We start from the raw sequence: 20,096 nt of genomic DNA on the forward strand, positions 1-20,096 counted from the left end.
GGCGATGGATGGCATGGCTCTTCGATCCATAATGCATATTGAAAGAGGACAGCTAGTACATATTTTTTTACAATGAGGATATGCTGAAAATGCTGGGTGGTCAGGAGGCCTTCAGAAGTTGATATGCTATAAAAGTTTCAGGGTTATTTTATCTAGATTCCCTCATTTTAATTGTAATTCCAAAATTTTAAAACTCATACCAGGGCTTCTACAGTTATGCCCCCCCCCCGCCCTGATTATTCAAAGCTACTCATTTTATCTTTCATGCCTGACATTTTAATTCACCACAAAGTTTATATGCTTTGTGTTAAGTGCTGGTAAGACACAAAAGAATGCAGAGTTAAATCTGCAGGCAGTGTTTTAAAACTCCTATGATGATAGTTCTTAGGGTATGCACTTCTGTTCTATAGCTCCAGAGACAACTATTTAATAGACAACATTTGAATAATACAAATGTGTGGTTGGTAAAAATGGATTAAGGTTTCAGGGTGGTACCAATGGGTGATATTTAATATTGAATGACATGTATTAAGACAAATGGTTTTATATATAATTTATTTGGCATTGTAAATGCATTTATCTTGTGAGATACAGACCCCCTGATGCAAAATGAAGTATTCTGGAAAGGTTTTGAGTAAATAAATAATAAAACCACTTTGATACACAATCTAACAATATTAAATATTAAGACTTCCACATGATTGATTTTTAATACTTAATTAACTTATTTAAAGCCCAATGTGACTCTATTTTGTATTAAAGATCAGACTTACAGTATTCAAAAGACTAGAATTTTTAGTAAATGGAACGAAAATTAACGGCACTTCATAATCACTAGATTTGCTAGTAACTAGCGACAAGTCATTTGGTGACATGAGCTCATGCACATCACTTTGGAATCCAGCTGATCAACTTCATAGCATTAGGCAGTGTTTTTTTTTAATTTGCATCATTCCATTTTAATGATCTATAATCTGATACAGTTTATGAAAGAAAACTTGCTTGCTTTGCACTATCTAAAATGTGTCAAATTGTGCATTTTTTTCTATATCTAAAGGAAACACTTCCTCAATGACAGATGGCTGGTAGTGAATTATGAAAGAAGCTTGGTAGGTGAATAAGAAAGAAGCACAGTCCTTGATGACTTTTCTTGCTGTATGTAGTGAAGACTAAGGGAGTTAATGCCCATCATATTCACATAGAGGTTGCTAAAAACAAGACACTTTTCGAGTAGGGATTGTTCACTTGCAAATCTAAAAGCTATGACACATAGAACATCCAGACCTGTGTGCATCCTTTTGTTTCCCTGCATAAGAACTTACTTGTTTAGAGGATACAGTCAAACACTTCAAAAGAATATTCACATTGAGGGTTCCCCCCTTCCCTTCCTTTCTCTTTCTTTCTTTTCTTTGTAAAATGATATCAGAAGGTTTTGCAGGTGCTGATTATTCAGTGATTTCTATAAATTCTCTCTTCAGCCTCCTCCTGTATACGAAATTTATCATTTTCTGCCATCTCTTCATGGGCTTTTCCTGGTGTAATTTTATAGCTCCAATCATATAGGAAGGTATTCTGTATAATATAGGAAAGTACATATGAACAGCCTGTGCAGGAAGAGCTGTAGCTGAGCACATGCTCTGTGTGCAAAAGGCCTTGGGTTCCAATGCTTGACATCTCCAGGTTGGGCTGGGAAAGGCTGCTGTCTGAAAACCTGAGAGAGACTGCAATCAGTGTAGGCAATACTGAGCCATATAGAGGAATGTGTTTCTGCTATGGTAATTAGCATTCTTCTTTCTCTAGCAATGAAGTGCTGATTAGGATCATGCATGTTTACTAAGTACAAGCTTGCCAGCTCAGCTATAAAGAATAGACTTAGCATTTCACACTAAACAGAGTATGTGGGATAGGGGAGTGAAACTCTTCCCTGCATTATCTCCCTCCGCCCTCCGCAGCTCAGCTCGGCTGGTCTCAAAGTCAGGCTGTGGAATAATGTCTTTAAGCAGGGGAACATGGGGAGAGGTGGGAGAAGAGGGGACTTGATCCCTTCCCTACAAGCCAGTCCCCAGACAACTCAAGAAGAGGTCTCTGAGAAATGTCAGGTTTCAGAAATGACACTTTTTGAGTAGGGCTTCAGAAACGTTTGTTTAAAAGAAATATGTACAGTAAAAGTTTAAAAGGTTGATGCAAACGAAATATAGGCACTCTGTTTCAGATGTCTGAAATTGTGATGTTGTTGGCTCTGTTAACTGATCTGCATCTCTCTATTCACACTTACAAGCAGTGCTTTTTTCCCTAAAAAATGTTTGGGGCACTCTCATTTTCCTACTCATATTGAAATACTGCCCCTCAATGAGACCAAACTTAGATTCACAAAATGTTTAGGGGTGTGCGTCTCCTGGGTCCCCCCCCCCCCAGAAAAAAGCACTGATTAAACCCAAAGTGTACATGTATGCTCATGAAAGTAACACTTTGGGGATCTTTTGCTCTGGAATTAAGTGTTTGCCACAATAGCAACTGCTCTAGGTTATTGCCATTTTAAATGAGCCAATTTAAAACCACCAATACTGTCTTGCTTTCCTGTGGGAATTAGCAAGAACCACAAATGTTACTGTAATTAAAATATTAGCACAAAATGGCAGATAGTGAGTAAAATGGCTTGATGTCTTGAAGTGCCAGTACACAAAACAAAATAGTAAGTTACACAGGCTTTCCAAACTAATCCTGCTTGGACCATACACAACTACACAGACTAGAAATAGATGGAGCAGAGAGAGTGCCTATTAACAGAGTGTGGATGAGCTCTTGGCAGAGTTGTAGTTTAAGCCTATATGCACCAAGCGAAAAGTACAAATGCAAATGACTGGGGTTTAGATAATACAAGGATTGAAAGAGACCAAAATTAGGAAAATGAGAAAGGTAGTAAAAGGAAGAGAGAGACCACCTGACATGAGGTACAGAGCGAGGTGTGTTTCACTAGGCCTGCAGGATCACAGACGTTGCCAATACCAGATTGTTTGTGCAGTGATTCGGAAATCAAGTGGGGAGCCCTTTACAGTTTGCAGATACAATTAGCTTTCTGAATGGGTACCCAACTGGCCCAGGTGAGAATGCGTAGCTCACAAGGCAACCCTTTAGCCATGCCAAGGAGAAATTTCTAGTTAAGTTGAAGAAGTCTTGCTCTCACAGGCATCCCTGAAGTTAGAACAGGGGTCAGAGCTTGAAGAGACATGGAACAGTCTAGCAAGCATTACACCCACTGATCAATTAGGGAATCTATGAGATGTATGAGAAGTATCATTGCTTTTATATAGTTCCACGGCATGTTCAGAGTTCCAGATGACCTGCTCAGTAACAGCTGCTTTTATGGTATTTATTACTTATTTAATTCTGCTTATGAATTGCTTCCTATAAAACATCTCAGAGTGGTTCAACAGTAGAAACATCAACTATAAAACAATGTCATATAGAAAACAAAACAATTTATTATAAAAACAATTTGAAATCCAATGCAAATTCAGACTGGAATAAAAATCTTTACTTATCTGGCTGTGTAAGGTCCTCAGTTAGTTGCTCATGAGTAAGCAGTCAAAACTCCGAGTTTTCCTTTAGTAGTTTTATTGTGCAAACTATGTACAGTGCAGAGCTAATAAATTCATGTCTGTATCAAACATCGGCAGAATCTGGGAATGGCCCCTTCTGGTTCTGACCCCAACAAAAGAGTTTTGGTATACGAAAACCCCGCCTTACATCCTTTCGTTTCATCCCTCGACGCCTTTGGGGTGACGGAAATTGTGCACCTCTTTTGTTGTCCCTGAGGCTAGGGGAGTGCAGGGACTCTCCGACATCCCCAGAGCCTCTGCTCTCAAAACTCTGAGCTGCATGCCCCTCCCCACTAGAAGCCTCACTGCTCCCTCCACTGCCAAAGGTGCGGCTGCTGGTCAGGTGGGGCCGAGGCTCCCTGTAGCATCCCGAGAGCCCTTCCACCACCTTGCGCGGTGCCGGGGACAGTTCCCTGACAGGCTGGTTGAAAGGGGAAGGTCTTCAATAGATACTGAAAGGACAATAAATACTATTTTAGTATATGAAACCATTTCTTTAGTGCGGATTGTGCAACTTTAGTAGTCATGCTAAGCCATCTTGTTTTTATTGCATGTGCCATGATGTTTTTACCCCATAATATCATTTTCCATTTTCTGCAGTTTCAGGAGATCAGTGGTGTGAAGTATTGCAATTTTTGGTAACTCAAAATTCTTTGTCAGGAACTGAAAAGCTTGGCCTACATTTACTGTGGGTATAACCAGCATCTGGGATGACCAGTAATTCCCGGAGTTCCTGCTCCCACTGGCCGTGAAAGGGTCCGCTGGTTATGAACCTGAAGGTCGTGAGATTGTTGTTGGGAGTTCTGAAGGTTTCCGAAGGTTTCTGAAGGTTCCGGAGGTTTCCGGATAGGAAAGATAGGCAAAGCTAAAGAAGCGGCCAAAACTAAGGAGGCCAAATAAATTTTTGAAATAAAATGAAATAAAGACTAAGAGACTGCAGTCAATGGTGAAGTTGCGCTCTACTGCTCTGTGCGGCTTGGTTTCTCTTTCGGTTTCTCTCTGGCTTGTCTCGCACCGATGTTCTCTCTTGGCTTGTCTCATGCGCACTCCACACCGCTACAGAGAGCAGGAGCTATTTATTAGGAAGTTGAACATCGTCATAACATTGTCAATAACGAATCACAACGTTGTATCTAGGTGAGTTTCTGGGCGGGAAACTCTTAACTGACCATTAATGAAGCTTGTCTTGGCGCGCTTTGCCCCAAGCGCGGAGGGATCCAGGCAGCAACCTCTGCCGGATCTCCTAGCCTTCCGTGCAATGTGCGGAAGGTTACCTTAAAGCAAAAAGGTGCAGGAGCACCTTAAAACGTATTCCCACAATTTACTGATGTGAAGTTCTTTTGACAGAGTTATGCCAACCAGGGCCATTATTCAAGAATCTGTCCTATGTTTCAATCATTAATTAGTGAAAGTGGAACTGTCACTGAGGACCTGGAAGAAGTGGTAGAAGCAGCACATTTAACTTTAATACATAATTTCTCTTATCTCAAATTGTGATATTTGTGCATGTGGATCTTTTGAATACATTTTGTGCCCTAAATAGATATATCAGTAACTTATTTTAAGGGATATTATTGTGCTTCTATGGAAACTGTAGAAATCCTTTTGAAACAGAATTCCTAGCAGCTTTAAGAATCATAGGCTACTTGTAGTATCAGTGGATTGTTCCTAGGTTGAGCCTATGAAGGATTATGTTATTGAGTGAGAATTCTGAAAAATTCTCTGCTTCCAGATAAGTAGGTTTAGAATTGCAGTCTTATGATTTCAGAAATTTCTTGATAATTCTTCATATTCCAAGCACTTGTGCACTACTTTGCTGAATCAAGCATCTGTTTATTGGGGAATGCTAATACAAAGTTGATAGTTGGTGTGGTGGTGGGTATACCAGATTGAATTTCATACTGCTGTGATCTGTTTGATCTTAAAGGTAAGGTGACAATTTTAATGTACATTCAGTCAAAAGCGAGTCTTTCTCTGTTCTCAGCACCAGATGTTTTTGTTATAGGCATCTGCAGAACAATTATTTTTCCAAATTAGTAAAAGTGTATCTAGATACATTGTCTTGGTTTTGTTTTGTTTTTTTTGTTTTTGGTTCAGAACTATTTCCAATAATAAAAATGGCTTGGCTGTAGTGATTCTTGCCCAAGTTACATCTAGATTAAACTGTTGTAATATGTGGGCCTGCTTTTGGAAAGTGTCCAGAAATTCATTCAGAAATTCTGCCACTATACAGAGATTGCCAATGTAAAGCCCTCTATGTGATTTTGACCCCAGCCAGTATGACCAGTCACCAGGGATAATAGGAATTGTAGTCCTTAGAGTACAAAGGGTGGTGTGAAGACAGGGCCACCTTTTTATACCACTGAAAATGTTGAATCTCATCCTTAGAGGGGTTTGTCGTCCTCCTGTTTTGGTTTTTCAACATCAGCCACAGTTAGCATTCATCCAAAGATCTTTCAGTCGGTCCTGATTAGGTGGCCTTCTTGTTTCTGCTACTATGATCTGTGTTGCTAATTGTTTAATGAGTTTATATTACTTTTAATATGCCTTGTTTGCTGAGATTTTGAGAGGAAAGGCAAATTGTCAACAATTTTAATAATATATTTTTAAAAACAAATAATACAAATGCTTAGTCAAACCCATAGAACTAATTACTATGAAAAACATGTTACAGATAAGTTTTCAAATGATATGTAGATTAGTGAAATATCTAATTGCAATTACCTTGCAATATTTATAAGAATAAAAACAAATTTGCAGTAAGTCTACTGTAGTTCTGCAATTGTTAAGGAATATGTTTCTGTAAGGAGATCAGGCTCTCTTCAACTAAGGTCTAAGTGTCATGCAGGTGGAGTGTAATAAAAGACCACTTAGAGGCGGCAGGGGAGAAAAGTCTTGTCCGCATGACCGGCTGATGTCACTGTTGAACACATCCGGTTGGGGGGCTGGCTGGTTGCCTGTCAAATGTTTAAATTCAAATGGACCAGTTATGGCCCTTGGGTGGACGATGGCCTGGCGATGGGGCTGTGGGGGCCAGTCTTCTTTCAGGCCCACAACCACAGCATAAAAGCTGGCTGCACTGCAAGCATGAGACGCAGTCAGAATTGGACACCCCACCCTCCCACCTTGTATGTTATTGGCTCTACCTGGAGGTAAGTGGGCATAGCACATGTATGTCCTTGCTGTGGAATTAATAAGTCAGAATTAATTCTGTGAAATTAATATTTTGGGCCATGGAGGAATTTGCCTGCAGACAAATTGGCTCTGTCTGGGTTTTTTTGCCTTCCTCACAGTAAGTGTCAAAACCTTTGGTGAAAAAAAGGCATTGGGTTGGGTCAGTCTAAGCTAAGGAGTTGTGTGCGTGGGTGGGTGGGAGGGTGTGCCCCACCCTCTGATCTAGTATCATATTCAGGGTACCCCAGTAAAGGGGTCCAAGGGTAGGGTTCTGGCCAAAAGCCCAGATGGGGCTAACAAGCCATAGAATACAGTAGTACCTTGGTTGTTGAACGGCTTTGCTCCCAAACAAATTGGCTCCCAAACGCCGCAAACCCAGAAGTGAGTGTTCTGGTTTGTGAACATTTTACGGAAGCCGATCATCTGATGTGGCTTCCGCAGCTTCTGATGGAGTGCAGGAAACTTCTGCAGCCAATCGGAAGTCAAACCTTGGTTTTTGAACCATTCTGGGAGTTGAATGGACTCTCGGAACGGGTTAAGTTTGACAATGAAGGTACCACTGTACCCCAAAATTGTGACCTTGTGGGATTTGATTTGCATCATGGAGTGGGGGTCCTTAATCTGAGGATCGACCCTGATGGAGTTATCAGCCAGCAACAGCGTTGGCTGATTCAGGATACTTACCAAATGCCTATGTCAAAGCCAACTTACACCTGTAATCAATAAAGTTGTAAGCATTTTGATCCAAAGCTGGTGTTGTGGCATTTCCACTCCAACCCCCCCCCCCAGGTGGCCCCAGTCTGCTGGGCATTGACCCACAAATTCCATCTTGTTTTTGTGGTTGTTGTTTGCTTTAGGCTAGCAAAAAAATAGCTCTTACTCTGGATCAATACTATAAGTATGCAAGTTCTGAAGGTAGATAGAGATGTTTGTCAGGAAAATGACAAATAGATCCATGTAATATGATATGAAACTTCCTCACTTCTCTGATAGAGTTTTTGAGGAAACACAGAGCTCTTCAGCTGTGGACAAAATGACAGTATCTGCTTGTGAACAGAAGGATATTTTACTTAGAAAGTGGAAAGATGGATCCAAACCAATGTTTCCATTGGTCTTTCACCTGGAAATTATATCTAGACATTTGTACTGTTACTGTAATTCTAATGCAGCTTGACATGATCATGATCATTACATTATCTAAGAATAGAAACTTATAATGTATCCTCTGAGATGGCATAAAGGCTCTATTCAGTTTTCCATTAATGTGTTTTTATGGTAACAGCAGCCAATTAGTATGCACTTTTATTTAGGAAGTATCTAAATAATAATTGGAAATTTTTGCTTTAAATCATTGGTTTAAATTGGCCTTTTTTCCTTGGTGATCTAAATTGCTGAGGTAAATCACCTTGATCTTTTACAGCCTATAATTCTAGGGTCAGAGCTAAATTACTTTATTGAAAGAGTTATATACCATATGCTGTACCTTTATCTTTCTTAAGAAAGGCATTAAATACAGACTTTTTCAGAAATCCTGTTAAAAAGAATCTTACTCTTCATCACTAGCTCCTACAGATTGCCTACACTCACAGAAATATTTAGGCTAGGCTAGAGAAGAATAATAATTCTAGTAGCAATATAGATGATGTGGTTGTATATCCCTAAAGGCTAGCCTTTCCCAATCTGGAGCAGTGGATTTTTGCAACAAATAAGGATGCCGGTCCAAATTTTGGCAAGCTCCAACTGGGTGTCAGTTCATGCAATATTATTCATTTGTTGCTTTGAGTAGAGGCCCCAGTTGTGGTCTGACTTAATAAATACAAGAAAGAAATAAAATCCCAACAATGGAGGAAGGAACTGTGCTTCTGTGACTAAGATAACTGAGGAACCCTGAGTTGCTTTCCCCCACCCACATTTTTACAGCTACAATAAAGTTGTACATTTTTATTTATTTGTCTAGAGAAGGTGAAACAACAGGTCTTATAACTCACTGCACATGTTTACATGTGTCCGTGCTTACCCATTTGTGCTCAATAGGGTTTATTCCCTAGTTAATTTATTTAGGAATGTATTTTTGAATGAATAGTAGCTCCTAAATCACATATCAATATTCTTTTTAGTATTATGTAATGATTTTGTTTAATTGCTTTACATAAAAGTGGAAAAATATTTCGCAGGCCATTATAAACCAGTAAAAATAATCACTCATTTCCTAAGAAATGTCCCATGAGTCACCATAATGGTTTGATTTTCTTTGCTGTTTAAAAATTAAAACACTAAAATTATCACAGGGATTCCTTGGTATTCAGAGTAGTTAGGCTAATAGGTATTGATCATTGTTTTTGTTTTGTTTTTTAATACTGATGTAAAAACAATTTTCTAGTAGCCTTTTTTTGGTTTTTGGTTTCCACTTTGGATGGAACTTTAATCTTGTCTGTTCCTTTTGCATGTATTTCTGTAATAATGTTTTTAAAAGAAGACTGGCAATTATTTTTCTACTTTATTTTGACATTGGGGTAGCCATTTGTCATCCTATATAGTAGCCAACATGGTAACCTCCAAATGTTCAGTTCCCATCAGCTCCAATCAGAGCTCCAACCAGCATGGCTTAGTGTTCAAGAATAATGGGAGTTGATTTCATTAACTGCTGTAGGGCACATACTTTGCTATAGCAATCCTTTTATAAACAGTTAGTGCAAATGAGGTAATATTACATCTTAATATACTCTGCACAGTAAGTTCACTATTAGGAAAAGTGGCAATTTTTCTCACAAATTTTTCTCACAAAGTAGCTTACTTTAAGAACGCTGTTCAAATGGAAATTAACCACTTAGTAAAAGTAAAACAAAACAACTTTAGCACATGCATCCTATCATGCCTGAAAAATGTATGGAGTGCAACAGTGTTTTGTATCCAATATATTTTCCCCATTCATTAAAAGATTGTCACATACATTGTTACAATAACAGAAAAGACCACCAGATTTGTAGCAATAGTGGAGAAAGTTTACATATTAAGAGAACATCTTATACAGTATCATGAAGAAAAATATAAAAATACATATAATACAATATTCCTCCCCCTTTCTGCTAAACTAGTGAAAATAGTATGTTTAGATGACATGCTAAACAATATTGAGTTTTCTGAGATCTTTGCTACCTTATTGCAGTATAGAATTAGGAGGCTGTTTTGATTAATCTTTAGTTTTTGTTTATTCACCCAGGTAATTACTACTTATTGAAAGTGCCAAGTGTCAATATGTACCATTCCATCACTGAAACTAGCCATCCTTTACAAGCTGAAGAGCAGGAAATAGGCATTGATCCCCTGCAAAGTTATGTGAACAAGCCTGATGAAGGTGAGTTGGTTATTTTTACACAACATTTTAGAAAATGTATGAGAATTTTTGAATGGCTATGTGTTTATGATGTCTTCCATCCCCCCTGCCCCAAACAAAACATAACTAACAAAAACCAAAAACATTCAACTATTTTCATACTGAAACACTAGTCAAATGTTTAATTCCCTGTTATCTTTTCTTATCTTAAACAAAACAGTGATATTGAAATCCACTATTGGAATCATGTAAATATAAGCTCTTTAACTCTCTCCCCCCCTAGATTTCTTATTACCAAAACCTAGTCATTATTTTATGTTTCCTATTATTTCATTTGGTTTTCTTAGTGCTTTTGTAATTCATTCGGTAAAGGAAGATTTAGCAATTTCCTATTAAATTTGAATTTGGCATTGTTAACACAATCCAAGCAGAACTTTCCAATCTCCTTGTACCTTTAATTGTTAATCAAAGCTGTCAACTTTGACACTCCTGTCCTAATATATTGTGTGTGATGTTCATTTGTTTCTCAAGCTAAACAATAATGTATACTGCATCTTAAAAACACTTACTCAGGAATCGCCGACAAAGTAAAAGCACAGTGAAAGAATAAAAACAAAAACAGTTAAAATGCTTGCAGTAGTAGAGGGGCAGGGGGGGGAACACGAAAGAGAAAGGAAGTGTTTTCAGTCTCTTAAGTTTAACAGAGATGAATCCAGCAAGGACATGGAGATAGTAAGCCGCAGCTGAAAAGGCTCTCACTCTTACTCACCTCATTCTTGAAAGTGGAACCATAAGGATCATAATAGTTGGGTAGGTTGATGTGGCCACACCCCAAGATTTGTGATGATATATTGGCATACTATTTATTTTCAGGCCACAGATTTTCAGAATTGAAGGTGAAATGTAACAGAAGTGCAATGAAAACATAGTACCTTGAATGATGCAGATTTGTTAGTTGAACTTCCTACTTATCTGCTATTGTTGTTGTTCAGTCGTTCAGTCGTGTCCGACTCTTCGTGACCCCATGGACCAGAGCACGCCAGGCACCCCTATCCTCCACTGCCTCCCGCAGTTTGGCCAAACTCATGCCAGTCACTTCGAGAACACTGTCCAACCATCTCATCTCATATCTGCTATTACTGACCACTATTTGGTTCTTCAGATGCTCTTCCCATACATATGCAATACTTAGAGGGGTAAGCACAGAGGTCTCCAAACTAAGGCCCGAGGGACTCATTTATCTGGCCCGCGACGACCCCCGCCGCCCGCTGCTGCCGCCCGCTCTTACCGGCGTGGGCGTGGCCGCCCACTTCTGGGTCAGAGAGCACCAGAAATAGCTTGTGCGCATGCGCAAGCATTATTTCCGGTGCACATCCAGGTCGGAGGAGGCCCGTGCACATGCACACAAGCTACTTCCGGTGCTCCTCCAACCTGGAAGTGTGCTGGAAATAGCGTGTGCGCACACGTATGGGCGGCGCTCCCCTGCCCTCCGGCCCGCCACGCAATCGGTGCTGGAGACACCAGCCCAAGGTGCAGTAAGTTTGCTGACCCCTGGGTAAGCAGGACCACACACCCCTAGCCTGAATCTCAGTGTGGCTGGCCCCTTGGCCCTGACTTCAGCACATTACAGTGAAGCATTGGAAAGGGGTGTCCATGCATGTATAGCTAAATGTGCATAGGTATCCTTTTCAGATACTCTGCACAACATACAAAGGCTACTTGTGTAATAGGACTTTTAATTCTCTTCTCCCCCTCCAACCCCCTGTGTGCACTCAGAATTTGCTTCAGGGAGTAGGGAATGAAGGAGAAGCCCCATTGTGTGAGTGGGTGCCCACTTATGCTATTTTGGATCTCAGCCTCTGTTGCTGAATGTAGACAAATGTGGGTCTTAACAATTGTGGCTATTACTCAGCAGCTTATGCAGGGGAGCAGAGCCACAGAGCTGGCCTTCCATTCACCAGCATCACTGTTGCTCATACCTCTCAGGCATAGCTGAGGTTGGGGCTGCACAGATGCCCCAGTGTGAGTGCCAGATTGGCAGCACTGGCTCCTCCAGTACACACTCATAGCCCTGATCTCACCATTGCCCCAGCCCTGCCCAGGAAAACAGCAGTTATGCTGGTGTCAGGAGATTGGCTCAGTCCCACCATACAAGCCCACTACCGCTGAAAGTACATTCTGGAATTATGATAGAATTATCCCACTTGTTCCTTCCCCGAGGGCACAAAAATAGGGGAAATGTTATTATAACAAATGCCTTGTTGTTCATATCTGGCTTATCAAAAATCAGTGATCTTAATAATTCAATGTGTCTTCAAAAATTAATGTGCTTTTATGTAAATTATGTTCACAGTTACTCAAATATTTGGTTATCCAAATATTTTACATTACACTAGTCCAACAGAATATATCATTCATATTTAAAAGTTTGGACATACTAGGAAGCTATTTTAATGAAACATTTTTAAGTTCATGATTGCTTGGTTTTTTTTTAGCCTACATCAATTAATAGTATAGAATAAAATGTTAGTTCTTAATCATGATTTTTAACATCTTGGGGAAGTATTTTTAATCAGTTGTACTGTTTGTGTGTGTGTGTGCATGTGTGTGTGTGTGTGCATGCCTTGAGCAATTAGTTACCTAGACACAGATGACTTTAGAGTTTTTATCTGAACCTTAACATTGCTGCAACATACAAAGTTATTAGTATTGAATTGATGTTTAAAAGTGCCATTAATTCATTTACCCCAAATGTTCATTAACAATGTAAATGTATGCTGATGTTCTATGAGACAAGGAAGTGACTAATGACTCTTCGCACTAACAACACTTAAAATGAATAGAAACTTAAGATAGCTAATCTTGAAGTAATCAAGGCCCTCATTCAGCTTGGCTTCTCTGTATGCTCTAAAACAGCTGTCAACTGTTAAAAATATATACACAACACACAGATACGCACATGCGAAGATAGAGATATGTAAATACATGGTTCCCCAAAGTCATAAAGGTTACCAACCATAGTACATTTTTACGTTCTATATGTAAATATTTTATATAAAGCATCCATTTCATCTTCATGGCTTTTTTACAGTGAAACACAGACTGCATTTTAATTTAGTGCCATATGCATCCAAGATTCATCATCTCAGTTTTATGTTATTATTTAAAATAAGGTATGCAGCAGATATTAGGGGTGGAGTGGACTTTATGTAATTTTCGTAGCCCAAATGTTGCAACTCAGGAGTTCAATATCAAGGGGCAAGATGTGCTGTGTAACGAAGAGATCATTGCATTATAGGAATTAATGAATCATGGTAGCAAGACTGTCCCTGATTCAGGAGCAACTATAGCTGCCTCCAGTGACACTGTTGGATCTCGGAGCATTCCCATTCATTTATTCAGTACATTTCTATGCCACCCTTTATCATAACTAATCTCAGGGTGGTTAACAGAGATATGATTATTAAAACTATAACCCACAGTAAAACAATAAACCTGCAGGCTATATATCTAATATCTGAGCACGAGAAGTACCTACAGACTTGGAATCATTCTCAGTTTATTGACCTTCATCCAGCCCACCACTGCATCCAGGGACTATTCGGGACTGGTACAACTTCACTTGGCTCAGTTCACAAGGTGAAATAGTGTTGGGTGTCATCAGCATACTCATAGCATAGGATCATAGAATTGTAGAGCTGGAAGGGATCCTAAGGGCCATCTAGATCAATACTCTGCAAAGCATCTATGACAGATGGCCATCCAACCTCTGAAAGAGAGTCCATTCCATGATTGAACAGCCCTTACCTTGCTCCACATCCCCTGATGACCAAACCCCGTAGATTCCTCCAAGGATTGGGGGGGGGGGCATTGTCAAGGTCAATGTATGCAAGGGGTTTGGACAGCAACCAAAAAAAAAAGGGCGATCCATCAATTGGCTCATGTTGCGGGCAGCCAGGTTGGCTTTGGTCCACTTTGTGCAGCTTCAGCACCATTCCACGTGTTGATACACACTGACAACTCCACTGCAAAATCTCACATTGTGTGTCAAGGGGGCACAAGGTTGGCATCCCTTCAAAGGGAAGCATCTCTTCAACTGAGCCGAAAAACAACAGTTACCAGTGCCACAATTGATGTGGAGGGCACCATATTGACTGTCCCAACCATAAGCAATGGTAGAAATACTGCATACATTGCTTTTTCAAGAGTAGCCAAGAAATAATAACAGTCACTGGAGTATTCCAGTAAATATCTCAGATTTGACCATCTCTGGGTGAGTCTCCATGGAAGCTTCTCAAACTCTTTGTGTGTTGTTTTAGTGATACACGGTAGGTGTAGAAAAGATGATTGGTGTATCACTTCTAAACTTTTGTCTTATAATAATTGTATCTTTAGCTTCTTGAACAATGTTCTACTGTCTTTCTATCACTCTTTATTTTCATGTGTGCTTTTCCATTTGAATATTAGAATATGCTTCTACGTGGATGCTATATAAATAATTTCAGCAACCCAGGTACAAATGTTGGTAGTTGTATCTCCTTGCATCATGTGGTGGTTAGAAATAACTAAGTGTTGTAGCCAACTATGTAGATAGATGCTGAGCAAAACAGGAAATTATAATGCTTTGGCAGGTTTTTAGGATATCATTCAAAAATATTATCTGGAATAGGATGCTAATGGTGATGAACAATTCAGGCTGTGTAGAACATTCACTGCTGAAACTTATCCAGTCTGCCATATTTTATTCCCTCTAAATAGCAGCAAAGCTTTCTTCTGCTGCTTCCAACACCAGATGCTTACTTAGCAAGCTTTTAATAGTCATTTATTAATAATAGCTTCTGTGTAGTTTGCTTTTACTTGAACAGCTACAGATCTGTAGTGACAAAGGCCATTGGCATATCACTTTTCCACTTATGTCTTGTAATAATTGTCCCTGTCACTTACTTCTTAATCAGTGTTGTCCCCTTGTCTTGTAATCACTTTAATATTTCCATATACAGTGTTCTTTTTGGATAGAGCATCAAACACAGTGAGCATCACTGTTATTTTTTTTCAAGAATTACACTATAATTCACATAATACAAATAAACGTATATATAAGCCAATTTAAGCAAGTCTGTGTCCCAGTATTACCTGGACCTTGAGACTACTTGGACAGTGCCTCAAAGATCTCTGATAAGGAGCTTAAGACCCATTTTGAATATTCTGCTTTTTATGACCCACTCTAGCAGTTAGCTAATGATCTGTGCATATATTAAAAGCTAGTTTTTAAAAAACCCTGAAGTGGTTTTCTAAGAAACCTCCATTTGTGGAGCTACCCTTAAGGTTGGTGCAGAAAGTGGCAGGTAAGTTCCCAAATGCATTCAGTATAATAGCTGTTCTGAAAGAACTGCAGTGGCTGCCAGTTAACTATCAAGCCAAGTATAAGGTTTTAATACTGAGCTATGAGGCCCCAAACAGCTTAGAACCAGATTGTCTGAGAGAATATCTCGCAGACCAGCCATAGCGATTTGTGGAGGACCTGTTCACTGTATCACAGCCTGCAGTTGCCCACCACACAGTGGTACATACATTGTGGAATTATCTCCTCTGGAGATCAGGCAGGCACTGACTATTGGGTTCCTACACCAGCAATTTAAAATATCTTTCTTCATCCAAGCTTTCGTTGGCTGCTAATAAAGGCTTCTGGCTTCCCCTGCTATTGTAATTGTGTTGTTTTACTGTCATTTTACTGATTTGGCTTTTTATTGTTAGATTTTGTTAGGTTGTTTATTCTTCTATAAAAAATATTTTTTTTAAATAAAAATAAATAAATAACTCAAGTAAGGTGAACATAAAGGACCCCTGGATAGTTAAGTCCAGTCGAATTCGACTATGGCGTGCGTCACTAATCTTCGGTTTCAGGCCGAGGGAGCCGATGATCGTCCACAGACAGCTTTTCTGGGTCATGTGGCCAGCGTGACTAAACAGCTTCTGGCGCACGGAAAACCATGATGAGTGCCAGAGCATATGGAATCACCATTTACCTTCCCGCCGCAGCAGCACCTATTTATCTACTCGTGCTGGTATGTTTTCAAACTGCTGTGTTGGCGGGAGCTGGTACAAAATATGCAGGCACAGAAAAATAACCGCTGGAATGAAGAGATGTTTGATGGAGAAAAATATTGAGAAAACATTTCTTTTTTCTTTGTTTACCCATTAATAACGTACTGCTGAATTGCTAATCCACTTCAGTACAGCAGCCAGTTTGGAGAGGGGTGAAGAACTAAGCAGAAAGCCTAATGTGTGTGTACACTCAGGCTTTCTAGATTTGTCATTTAAATGTTAAGTTGCAGTACAAATGTCAAAATGTAGGCTTTGGACCAGTTGGCCTCATTCTGTCCTAAACCTCTGTCATCTAATACATATATCATCACTGTCGTTGTCTTCGGTATAGCTAGCTGTAGGAGGAGGTGTTACTCGGGGACATTTAAAAATACCTTCATATGTACCTGATGATTTTTTTTTTTGCCTTTTTCAACACGGTGTTTATTATTTATGGACAATCTGGCCTTTTTAACAAAGAAAAATATGCCTGTGCTTACACTGCCATTTCTACAAACAAAACAGCTGATACTTTAATGAACACCATACTGAGGGCCATGCAGGACATAAGGCGAATTAAGCAGGTTACAAACTGCACATCTTCTATTTAGATATAGGAGATCTTCCCGAGCCCGAACAATTAGTTGGACTAATCAGACAAGCCGACAGTCAGAAACAGAAGGAGACCATTTGTATCAATTTAAACAACATAGCTGGTAATGAAGTGAAATAGCCACACTGAATAGTTTTCACCTCTACTTGGGTTTGTACTGTTCTAATAGAATCTTTCATCTCCCTAAAAAGAAATACCCATGTTTAACAAAAGCCAATTACCTGATGTTTACAAACTTGAGGGCAAAGGAATAACATGGTGTGAACCTAGAACTTTTTAAAATTCTGGACTCAAAAGTTGAATCTTGGTTACCTTGTTTAAATAGTTGGATGTGGCTCTCCATTCATAAGAGTTCTTTTTAAATGACAACAATTCAGCTGTTTAGTCTGGAATACATTAATAAAGAATCTCCAGCATTTTTGTTTTGCTCTTTTACAACATTTATATGAAATGTAGAATGAATACATTGTGAGTTGCCTTGATTTCCTTTTAAAAAATAATAAATATTTACAGCATTTAATTCATATAATGCAGGCACGTCCAACTTCCAAGAGACTGCTATCTACTCCCACTATAAAAAAAACTGGCAGTGATCTACCCATCTAAGTTGTTGAGCTTTTTTCAGGGAGCATCATCCGAAGATGGGACACCCTGCGATATAATGCTATGAAAGTAATTTCTGATTATCTTATCTTCTTTCCCATCATTCTTGGTGTTTTCCCCTGCCAGACGAATTTCGAAAATATCTTTTGCCAATCTTTGAGTTGTCCTGTTCCTTTTATAATAGGTATCATCTGAAAGAGGAATAACAACCTCGGTAAAGCCTTCATCTTAATGGCAGCAATCCTGCCCCACAAGAATATGCTCAACCTGTTCCAGATTTCTAGGTCTTTCTTAATTTCCTTCCAAGTCGATACATAATTATCAGTGGACAAATTGATATTTTTTGGGGTGAGCCAAATCCCTAAATATTTCACACCAGCTTCTTTTTGCAATACAACTATCTGGTCTTTCTTCATATTTTTTACCAACATTTTAGTTTTAGAAACCACTTGTAACCAATGTTTGTTCTTGGCTTACTCTTCCTGGTTTGTGGATAAACAAATCAGAAGCCCAGATTCAGATGTAACACTAAGCCAGACCAAGGCTTGTTTTCCAGCACAGTGATAGGGAGCAGGGAAAAAGCAAAGCAACCATGATTTCACAACCAGGTTGTGCACTAGCATTAAGTTTATTTTAACTGTGGTGCAAAGTGATGTGTAAATGTGACAATTTAAGTTTGCATGTCAACATAGTTTTTGAGCTTTGAATGATTAAGTCAAAGACAGTAAGAGTTTTATTAAATATAGCAGTATGCTCTGCTGGGAAGCATTGAATTGGCACTTTTAAAAAGTTATGGCTGGGAAAGAACTATGTTGACTACAGTGGTGCCTCGCTAGACGAAAATAATTCGTTCTGCGAGTGTCTTCGTAGAGCGATTTTTTCGTCTTGCGAAGCACCAATGCAAACCGCTAGTTTTTGCTTTTTAAAAAAAATCAGTCTTGCGAGGCAGCCCCATTGACTTTTTCGTCTTGCGGGGCAGCCTTCTGCTAGCGAATGCCGTTCGTCTAGCGAGGCATTCGTCTAGCGAGGCATTCGTCTAGCGGGGCACCACTGTACTTGGCATATTTAGTATTTATATAACACTTTATTGATAGCTACATTATTATTATTATTATTATTATTATCATCATCATCATCATCATCATATATTGTGCAGAGGGTGGGGAAGGTGCCTAAAGTCCAGTGGGATTTATGAAGTGTGTGTGTTTCTTTTGAACAGCAGATTCCCATGCCAATATTGCAATCAAATTTTCAGATTCAAAGAGGGATTTGGTTTTTACCCTGAGCAATTCATGTAGCACATGTGCCTCTGCCTTTCTGTTTGTAGTACAGAACCCCCATGTGAAATGGTCATCAGATGTATTCAATAAGATATTGTTTCAGTCTTGAAGAACAAATTGCAGCAGAGTTAGGCCTGGGCAGATGTTTATCATGGCAGTTTGTTATAAATGTTTTGTACCAGGTTCTTGAGTTGAAACTTTCAGGTTAGTGAACAGGACTTGCACACAGGCCCCACATGTTCTCCAGGTTGCAAATAATTGGGAACAGAAAAAGAAGCAAATAATTGGATATAATTTTAGTTTAAAATACCCCAATGTAAAGGGGACGCGGGTGGCGCTGTGGGTTAAACCACAGAGCCTAGGGCTTGCCGATCGGAAGGATCAAATCCCCGCGACGGGGTGAGCTCCTGTTGCTCGGTCCCTGCTCCTGCCAACCTAGCAGTTTGAAAGCACGTCAAAGTGCAAGTAGATAAGTAGGTACCACTCCGGTGGGAAGGTAAACGGCATTTCGGTGTGCTGCTCTGGTTCGACAGAAGCGGCTTAGTTATGCTGGCCACATGACCTGGAAGCTGTACGCCAGCTCCCTTGGCTAATAAAGCGAGATGAGCGCTGCAACGCCACCGGCAGACCCCAAGCAACCCCGTGCTGGGCTGGCCCGCCGGCAGCACGCAGGCGCAGCATGTGTCTGACGCATGCGTTGGACGCTGTGCCTGAGCACTGGGAGCGGTGCGCTGCTGGTGGACCAGCCCCGCGTGGCTTTGCTCGGGGCTCTCCTGCCAGCAGTGTGCCGCTATGGAGCGCTGCGCGCCACCGGCAGGCCCCGAGCAAGCCCGTCCGGGGCTCACCCACAGGCAGTGCATCACTCCCAGCGTGGAGGCGCAGCGTGCATCTGACGCATGCGTCATGCTGCGCCTGTGCACTGGGAGCAGCATGCTGCCGGTGGGCGAGCCCCGGACGGGCTTGTTCGGGGCTTGCCTGCCGGCAGTGTGCCACTATGAAGCGCTGTGCATTGCTGATGGGCCCTGGACAAGCTGTGGAGCGAGGCCACCCCGCTTGGGGCTCGCCTGCTGCCAGCGCGACGCTCCCAGCACACATGCGCATGCGTGCTGAGAGCGAAACCACGCCCCCTGGTGCTTCTGGGTTTGCCGCCCCGGGTAGCCGGGCGGCTTCCTCCGCCCCTGCCTTTACCTTTTTACCCCAATGTAAAACATTCTCTACTTTCGTTTTTTCCAAGCAAGGTGATAATATAGTATTAATATGGAAACTGTGGGCAATAGCCATTGTTGCACAAGGGCACATGATACGGCTTTTCCTTATCCCTCTGTTGCTGATGCTCCTTGTGCCCTCCAAATTATTTTAGAGGTTCTCCCAACCCCAACCTTTTGGGGGTGGGGGCTGCAATAGAAAGG

General features: G+C 40.5%; 1 protein-coding gene across 11 annotated transcripts in view; it reads left to right on the top strand.

Moving 5' to 3' along the window:
* TBC1D5 (TBC1 domain family member 5) overlaps positions 1 to 20,096 on the top strand; it is a 289,347-nt gene that overhangs the window by 81,241 nt on the left and 188,010 nt on the right. For all 11 annotated transcript variants that reach the window (XR_004427683.1, XM_033166096.1, XM_033166095.1 and 8 more), the window contains exon 3: positions 9,994 to 10,128. Coding sequence is in view for 10 of the 11 variants with exons in the window: in XM_033166096.1 (XP_033021987.1) it covers positions 10,029 to 10,128 (100 nt within the window). In the remaining variant the exon portion in view is untranslated. The remainder of the gene's footprint in view (positions 1 to 9,993; positions 10,129 to 20,096) is intronic.

Source organism: Lacerta agilis, chromosome 12 (genome assembly GCF_009819535.1).
Source record: "Lacerta agilis isolate rLacAgi1 chromosome 12, rLacAgi1.pri, whole genome shotgun sequence".
Lineage (NCBI taxonomy): Eukaryota > Metazoa > Chordata > Lepidosauria > Squamata > Lacertidae > Lacerta > Lacerta agilis.